At 39.2% G+C, this 9,084-nt stretch overlaps 2 protein-coding genes across 10 annotated transcripts in view; one reads left to right on the top strand and one right to left on the bottom strand.

Moving 5' to 3' along the window:
- Positions 1-9,084, bottom strand: part of LOC137233880 (uncharacterized) — a 63,986-nt gene that overhangs the window by 45,660 nt on the left and 9,242 nt on the right. The gene's annotated exons all lie outside the window — the stretch shown is intronic.
- The window catches only part of LOC137233879 (zinc finger protein 665-like), a 69,533-nt gene continuing 63,567 nt past the window's right edge, over positions 3,119-9,084 (top strand). For 3 of the 7 annotated variants that reach the window (XR_010947591.1, XR_010947592.1, XR_010947590.1), the window contains exon 1: positions 3,124-3,968. Coding sequence is in view for 3 of the 7 variants with exons in the window: in XM_067757391.1 (XP_067613492.1) it covers positions 3,226-3,968 (743 nt within the window). In the remaining 4 variants the exon portion in view is untranslated. Of the gene's footprint in view, positions 3,969-9,084 lie in introns of all 7 variants that reach the window. The other 4 variants (XM_067757391.1, XM_067757390.1, XM_067757389.1 and 1 more) reach the window with 3 other exon arrangements.

Genomic DNA, 9,084 nt, shown 5'->3' with positions numbered 1-9,084 from the left:
AAAATTCAAAAAAAAACTGCTGAAAATAAAATAAAAGAACCAAAAGGAAAATAAACAAAAAGGGCCGAATATATAGAGGGGCGCCGTGGGTGTTGTTGCGACGCCCGGTGCTTAGCCCACCCTCAAAAACCATGGCCACCGTCGCACCTAAAATTCCGGTGGCCCCTTACCTGATCACCCTACGTGCCTTCTAAATCAATAATGATGCCAGCATTCCCATATTGTTAACAAATTTATTCAATATTCATTATTACTAACATAGCTTTCTTTTTCTGTTCTTACTGCAAGGTTTTTGAATATGTTTAAGCTTATAAATAATTTTATAAAAAAAATATAGCAATCGAAAATGCGAGCCTAATTAAAGAGGAACTCTATTCCTGTTTGTAAGTTTTTAGAAAAATTTATTGTGAGCCGCGTTTTGCGACGGTCCATTGAAAGTAATAATAATTGGTTTGTTTTATAATCTACTATACTATATGTGTAATAAAAAAAAATCTTTTTTTTTTTTGTAGAAATTTGGTTAAATGCCCTTTTCTCCTTTCTTTTCACAAATCTATCTTAGGGCTGTACAGTTTGGATACAACTTCTGATAATTGGGGCCCCCTTACAAAATTAATAGGTTGTTGTATTAGATTTACTTTGAGTTTAACAGAACATCAATTTGGTATTAAAAAAAAAAAAATAAATGTAAGGCGCGATAACCTCCGAAGAGATCTAAGGCCGAGCTTCTCTTCCAATTTGCGTCGTGCTCCTCTTGATTTTTCCCTACAAATTGGCCGGACGGGACCTACATGTTTTATGCCGACTCCGAACGGCATCTGCAAGGCAGATGAGTTTTCACTGAGAGCTTTTCATGGCAGAAATACAATCGGAGCGCTTGCCAGACACTGCCGAGGGGCGACCCCGCTTAGAAAAATTTTCTTCTAATTGAAAAATCTTATTTCTAAAATTTTGATGTTGCTTTGCCCGGGAGTTGAACCCAGGGCATACGGTGTGATAGGCGGAGCACGCTACCATCACACCACGGTGGTATTACACATAGTATAATGACACTAATATGTACTATGCACTAGGAACGTTATTATAAACGCAACTAGGACTAAACTTGGGGTAAATCCTACCCCTCAAAAAAATATTGTTTCACAAGTTCAAGTAAAACGTATGCTTTTAAATTCATGGAAAAATTACGGGAGTCATACACCTGTTCAGGTAGAACGTGAACTTTTAAATTTATTGTGAACTCAACGAAATTGTTTTACAGGTTAAGGTAAAGCATGAACCTTTTAAACTTATAGTACAATTAATGAGATCGTTTTACTCGTTCAAGTGAAACGTAAACTGTTTTACATGTAACAGTCAGGGTTGGTATTGTTTCGGGCTTAGTTCACTCAGTCAACAAAAAATGTATACAAAAGAAGTTTTTGTTTTGATAATGAAAGCTAATCCGCATTACTTGTTATTTGCGTCTCTTAATATAGATTTAATGCATTTTAGCTGATAATGCAACTGAACTTGAATTACCAATAAAACTTTATTCCTTACCGAAACAATATCAACACTTTTGCTCATTCCAAAATCATATTCGCAACGATTGCATCAATTAAAAAAAATGTAATGGTAAAATTCTACCGTAACGCAAAGCAAATTTTTAATACCTGAAACACTTTTTTTTTCACAGGCAGTATCAATTGCACACCTATGACCATTAAAATATGCTTTGTTTTTTTGTTGGGTAATTTTTTTTCTGTATGCAACAATTTTGAACATACAACAAGAATTGCGTTTTTTTTCTAAACTTTTCATTTCCTTTGGTCATTGTGCATATTGCATTCGTATTCACATTCGCTTTAATTCTACACTAGGGTGATAGCCTTAAACTTGAGTATGTTGGTATATTGACATTATATAATGTTGCGGAGTCAAAAATATAATTTTAAAAGACAAGGATAAGGCTACAAATACATAATTTTAGTTCAGTATTGGAACGAACTCACCGCTTAACCGCTGATGTTCGTTATCGCAATTGGACTGGCCGCAGGCCTATATTCGCTGCCCTGTGATTGTCATTGTAGCTGGTTTATTGAAGCCCATCTGGTCGTAGCTGATAAGGGTTGTGCTAGTATTGTTATAGCCGGTATGAACGCAGCTAATAAGGATGCGCTAGTAATATTGGAGTCGGTGGTACCGCCTGGTGGTTGTTGCGCTCGTTGTTCGAGTGAACCTGGTGACAATAAAAACTTCGTGTTTACTTTTACGACCTGGATGACTTGGTGCTAATTGGGTGTTCGTTGTATTACGCTGCAGCGTACTGCTGGCCCTGGAGGCGGAGGTGTTGGTTTAAAAGTCTTCTAGTAATTCGCTTGACCCTGTACTACTAAAAGGTTGTTATTTGGATTCGGACTTGTCGATGCTGTCGTATCAGCAAGATTCGTTAAATGTTCCTTAAATGTCCAATGTGCTGACCGGGTAGTTGGTCGATAAGAATGTGGGACTCAGTTAAACGGCAAGCAGTGTGCAATTAATAAGTTTTTCACTGCCGTCGGCTTTAAATGTCGCTTCTTTTCTTTATTTGTTTCGGTGAATGTAGCTTTTCTAATATTTCTTCGTTTGCGTTGTCGTGAAGCAAAAAGGAAATATGGATGTCTTCTATATTTCTAGCTTCACAAAACTTTTCCACCTTTCTCGTTTTTAAGCCCGGAAACGCATGCAATTTTTTCGCTAGTGATCGCCGGTCTGTCTTTTTCTTGTTTTTCGATATCTTTTTATCTCAACTTTCGCCACATCGCTAGGTGTGTTCGCGTGAACACGCTCCCAAGTGGATCGTAGCCGTAGACCGTAGCAGCAGACCGTAACAATATGCTCACATCCTATAAGTGTGAGCGGAATGCACAATCACATAAATAGGTACGAAATGGGAAAAAAGTGTAAAAAAGTTACCGACGTGTGAACAAACGTGACCAAAATTTAATATGGGGCGTGACCGCAAAATGACGGTCAAATGACTAGTCAACTGACGTGGAGCGTTTTTGCAGGGTTCCGCCACCTTCTATCATTATATAATGTATGTGGTGGTGAATTGACACTATTGACTATCGAAAGAAAAAATCGATGTTTCTCCGAAAATAAAACTATCGATAGTGTGGTAAAATCAGCAAATTTGTTCTTAAGCGGGATTGGACTTTTCTTACATATGTAAATGAATTCCATCATTTTTTAGAAAAGTATATGACTAGGGATATAACAAACTCAGCAGCTAGAATGGATACAAGTGACCAATATTTCGATTGCGTGTGCCGGACTTGTATGAATGAAGTAAACGGGTCCTCGTATGACAATGATGTTAAAACGCAAAAACAATGGCAATATATAGTCGATGAGATCGAGGAATGTGGATCTATGCGAATAGTTGACTTGATATCCAATACAATACCACAAATTGGCACGCAGCTAAGTGACGAGCTGCCGAAGAAAATTTGTTTTGAATGCCTGCAGCAACTACTAAGCGCATATCACTTCCAGCAAATGTGTGTACAATCCGAAAAACATATCCGTGAATTGCTTATTAAAAAACGTACTGGTTTAAATATTTCGACGATGGTGGAGCCAGCAATTGAAGTCGAAACAGAAACAAACAAAGAAGGTGCAAATCCAGAGAACAATTTTAACACAGATAGCTCCATTCAAAATTTATATCATACAATTCAACAACCACATCGTGCTGCTACAAAGCCTGGAGTTAAACTAGAAGAAGTACAAGTAAATTCTACTTTACATTTACGAAGCATAGACAAATTATTGGAAGATAAAAATTCGGAAGGCGAGCCAAGCGAATTTATTAAAAACGAGCCGATTGAAGGTGATCAGCCCACCATTGAATATAGCGACCATGACGCAATGCATTCAACAATCTGTATGAAAAAAGATAATGAATTGTCTGTAGAACCCGAGGAGCTACAAATATCCATGAGGTAGATATAATTTGGATTATATTGTACAGTTTACTATGTTATAATATGTGTTTCTCAATTAATAGATTTGTTTCTTTATAACCGGTATGGCTCCTTACAATATAACTCGTATAATCTTTGCATTGAATAATTGCCAACGCGGTAAAAGTTGCTAAATTCTTTCACTCAATAAACAGATAGGCGGCCACCGTGGTGTGATGGGTAGCGTGCTCCGCCTATCATACCGTATGCCCTGGGTTCAACTCCCAGGCAAAGCAACATCAAAATTTTAGAAATAAGATTTTTCAATTAGAAGAAATTTTTTCTAAGCGGGGTCGCCCCCGGCAGTGTTTGGCAAGCACTCCGGGTGTATTTCTGCCATGAAAAGCTCTCAGTGAAAACTCATCTGCTTTTCAGATGCCGTTCGGAGTCGGCATAAAACATGTAGGTCCCGTCCGGCCAATTTGTAGGGAAAATCAAGAGGAGCACGACGCAAATTGGAAGACAAGCTCGGCCTTAGATCTCTTCGGAGGTTATCGCGCCTTACATTTATTTTTTTTTTAATAAACAGATATGTTAAATATCAATAAAAAGTAAGAGCATCATCTTATAAGATCATATCTTGGCGATAGGACTCAAGCAGTATGTATAGATGGTAAAAAGTCTGACTTCCTACATGTCTTAAGAGGCGTCCCTCAAGGCTCTATCCTGGGTCCTCTGTTATTTGTTCTGTATGTCAATGATTTACCCGATGTCCTTCAGTACTGTAATATTCATATCTACGCTGATGATGTGCAGATGTATATGTTTTGTCCACGTGATGTTGTTGTTGTTGTTGTAGCAATGCCACGCCCCACCTAATAGCTGCGACCGATCACAAATTGTCATCAATATCGTCTAACGGGAGTCCAAGGAAATTTGCTGTTTCAACAGGGGTGGACCACAATGAAAGGGGTCTTAGAGTCATTGGTTCCACATAACAATTAAAGAGATGGTTGGTGTCATGTGGGGACACATTGCAAGCGGGGCATACATTGGTATGTTGTTGTTGTTGTTGTTGTTGTTGTTGTAGCGATTAAGTTACTCCCCGAAGGCTTTGGGGAGTGTTATCGATGTGATGGTCCTTTGTCGGATACAGATCCGATACGCTCCGATAACACAGCACCATTAAGGTGCTGGCCCGACCATCTCGGGAACGATTTATATGGCCACATTAAACCTTCAGGCCATCCCTCCCTCCCTACCCCCAAGTTCCATGAGGAGCTTGGGGTCGCCAGAGCCTCGTCTGTTAGTGAAACGGGATTCGCCGCTCGAAGGTGAGGTTGACAATTGGGTTGGAGAAGCTATATATTGCGCTACACAGCCCCTTGAATCCCTACATTGGTATGTCGGGATTGATTCTGGATAGGTAAGAGTTTAACCTGTTACAGTATCCAGAACGAAGTTGAGCCAAAGTGACTCACGTTTCCCTGGGGAGTATGCGTTCCTCTTCCGCAAGTTTTGGGTACTGTTGTTTGAGTACTGGATTCACCGGGCAATTCCTGGCATAAAGGTCCGACGCCTGTTTGTGGAGTTCACCAAGGACCTGCTTGTGTTTTTTGCTTGTTGTTGTTGTTGTAGCAATGCTCGCCCCACCTAATAGCCGCGACCGATCACAAATTGTCATCAATATCCTCTAACGGGAGTCCAAGGAAACTTGCCGTTTCAACAGGGGTGGACCATAAGGAAAGGGGTGTTAGAGGCGTTGGTTCCACATTACAATTAAAGAGATGGTTGGTGTCATGTGGGGACACGTTGCAAGCAGGGCATACATTTTGTATGTCGGGGTTGATTCTGGATAGGTAAGAGTTTAACCTGTTACAGTATCCAGAACGAAGTTGAGCAAGAGTGACACGCGTTTCCCTGGGGAGTATGCGTTCCTCCTCTGCGAGTTCTGGATATTTTTCTTCAAGTACTGGATTCACCGGGCAATTCCCGACATAAAGGTCCGACGCCTGTCTATGGAGTTCACCAAGGACCTGCTTGTGTTTTTCCGCTTCATACGGCTGGGTTCTCAGGTGCCGTATTTCCTCAAAATGCTTACGGAGATGACTCCTTAGGCCCCTAGGCGGTGCTGGTTCGTCAATCATATGTCTGTTGGGATGCCCAGGTTTCTGGGTATTCAACAGGAACTGTTTGGTTAGGAACTCATTTCTCTCCCTGATAGGGAGTATTCGCGCCTCATTATGTAGATGTTCTGGGGACATAAGAAGACAGCCCGTGGCGGTTCTGAGAGCTGTATTTTGGCAGGCCTGTAGCTTATTCCAGTGCGTAATTTTTAGGGGACGCGTAGCATGCAATCGGCTGGTCAATTGCTTTGTCTGTGGTAATGAGCGTTTCTTTGTCTTTTCCCCAAGTACTGCCAGCAAGAGATTTGAGCATTTTATTACGGCTCTGGATTTTTGGTACAATTGCGGCTGCGTGCTCACCAAAATATAGATCCTGATCAAACGTCACACCCAAAATTTTGGGGTGTAAGACAGTCGGTAGTGTAGTGCCATCGACGTGGATGTGCAAAATGGTCGACATTTGGGACGTCCATATTGTAAATAAGGTCGCGGAGGATTTAGTCGTCCATAATGCTAGCTTCCGCGAGGCGAAAAAACTGGAGAGATCAGAGAGGTAGCCGTTTATTCTGTTGCAAAGCTCATCGATCTTTGGGCCTGGGCCTGTGGCCATTATTGTGCAGTCATCGGCGTAGGAAACGATAGTAACTCCTTCTGGTGGTGAATGTAGCTTAGATATGTAGAAATTAAACAAAAGTGGGGATAGGACACCACCCTGGGGCACCCCCTGTTTAATTCTTCTTGGTTTTGATGTTTCATTTCTAAATTGCACCGATGCCTGCCGACCACCCAGATAATTTTCGGTCCATCTTTAAGGACATGGGGGAAGGGTAGACCCTTCCAGGTCTTGCAGTAACGTGTCATGGTTGACCGTATCAAAAGCTTTTGATAGGTCTAGCGCAACGAGTACTGTTCTTTGGTGGGGGTTTTGATTTAAACCGCAATTGATCTGGGTGCTGATGGCATTTAGTCGGTGGTGGTGCTATGGAGTTTTCTGAAGCCATGCTGATGGCAGGCTAGCTGAAATTTGCTTTGAAGTAGGGTTGTCCTCGCGATCAAACTAGCTTGTGCATAAGTAACTTAAACCACGATTTGAATCAAATATATTCATGGGCTACTATGAATGGCTTATGTATAAACCCGAATAAGTCAAAATATATTGTTATTCATAGAAGGTCTTTTCCCACTAATCATTTAGAGAATGTAGTGTTTGACAATTCCGTTATAGAATACGTAGATACGGCGAAAAACTTAGGTGTAATTTTTAACAAAATATTGACATGGAAAGACCATATATTTAGAACGGTTGGAAAAGTGTACATTATGGTTAACACACTGTGTTAATAACACAGTATTTCACGCCTTTGCGCATAAGACTACTTCTGGCTAAAGCGTACTTAATACCTACGCTACTCTGTGGTTGTGAGATTTACTCAAACTGTGACTATATGTGCAAGAACAAACTAAATGTTGTTTACAACAACATTGCTAGATATGTTTATGGGTTGAAAAGACTTGATCACTTATCACAACATGCTGAAAGGTTGCTAAACATTTCTTTCGAAAATCTTTTAAAAGTCAAAACACTGTCCTTCCTCCATAAATTGATATACACGAAGGAACCTGACTATCTATATCGTAAGCTTATTTTTCTGCAATCATCAAGATCTGTTTCTTCTTACGCTCATTAGATACCACACGCTAACCTCTGAACGCCAATTCTCTGTTACTGTAATACGTCTTTGGAACTTCCTACCTACAAGTCCCCGACTCTTGAGTAATGCTCTGCACTTCAAAAAAGAGCTAGCATCATTTTTTAACGACTCTTAAACTGGACCTCAACTTTTTGTTGTTAAATGTTCATTTCTAAGTCCCTTTTCCTTTCTCTGTGTCTTCTTTCTTTATTTGTTAAATACTAGTCTATCTATAATCAGCGAAAGGTTATCGTCACTGCTGCTGTCTTTTAATATATATTAATTACTTTTCTTTAGTTTTAAGATTTATATCTAAAAATACATAAATATTTAACTATTATCTGTTATATTTAATTTAATTTGTTATTATAAATGTTCAATTTTTATAGCTCATACTATTTATGACTAGCACTGTTAAATAATTTACAAATAAATACAAATACAAAAAGCTTAGAGAAGGCTAAATATTAATAAACCCTACTCCCAAAATAAATTAAATAAATCTACTTACTCAATAGATTTTCTATAGTGGTATTACGTCATCCTGATTAACAGGATATATTATCAAAAATTATTTATTATCTCGAGAAAACTTTTTTTGTATACTGGATAAAAGATATTATCGGATAACGTGATAACCCTGTTTGAGTGAATACCTCATTTACTTTTCGAGACTTTTAGGTAGCGTATGGTTTTAATAAAATTGGGGTTTTCATTTTGTTGAATGTAGCTAGCAACCTTTACTGCCGAGGCGACGATATTCAGTGGAATATTGCCATTTCTTGGCCGTTTTGAAAATGCCATATCATAGCAAACTTTTGAAAAGCGTATCAGTTTATTTGAGCACCCCTCACTTCAGAATCTTTTTCATAATCGCCCTATCTAAAAATTGTAATGCATAATGACCTAATTCAGAAGCTATATAATGCGTTGGCAACCCCTTTGAAAGAGTTGCGCTACACAACCCCATTTAAAGCTATTTGGTATTTTAGTCGCCTCTTACGACAGGCATACCAACCGCGGGTATATTCTAACGCCCTAAACCGCTTGATTTCGAAAACCTGCTATAATAGCATTATTTCAATTTGTAAGAAATGTTGACGAAATTCGGCCGACATTTTTGGGTGTCTGATTAATCATTTAGTGGAACCGACCGGATTCGACCACTATATCATATATCGAACATACAATCGGTTTCTCTGCTGAGTACATAGAAGACATACATTGTTGTCTAGAAAAATTTTAACATCGGTAATATATATCCCATATAACCGATTGTTCAGTTAAGATGTTTTTGCCATTTCTTCTAATTTTAAGCACTAGAAGGTTGAAATTTTA

The sequence above is a fragment of the Eurosta solidaginis genome, chromosome 5 (genome assembly GCF_040869045.1).
Source record: "Eurosta solidaginis isolate ZX-2024a chromosome 5, ASM4086904v1, whole genome shotgun sequence".
Taxonomy (NCBI): domain Eukaryota; kingdom Metazoa; phylum Arthropoda; class Insecta; order Diptera; family Tephritidae; genus Eurosta; species Eurosta solidaginis.
The sequence above is the reverse complement of the archived record's forward strand: the minus strand, read 5'-3'. Positions and strand labels throughout refer to the sequence as shown.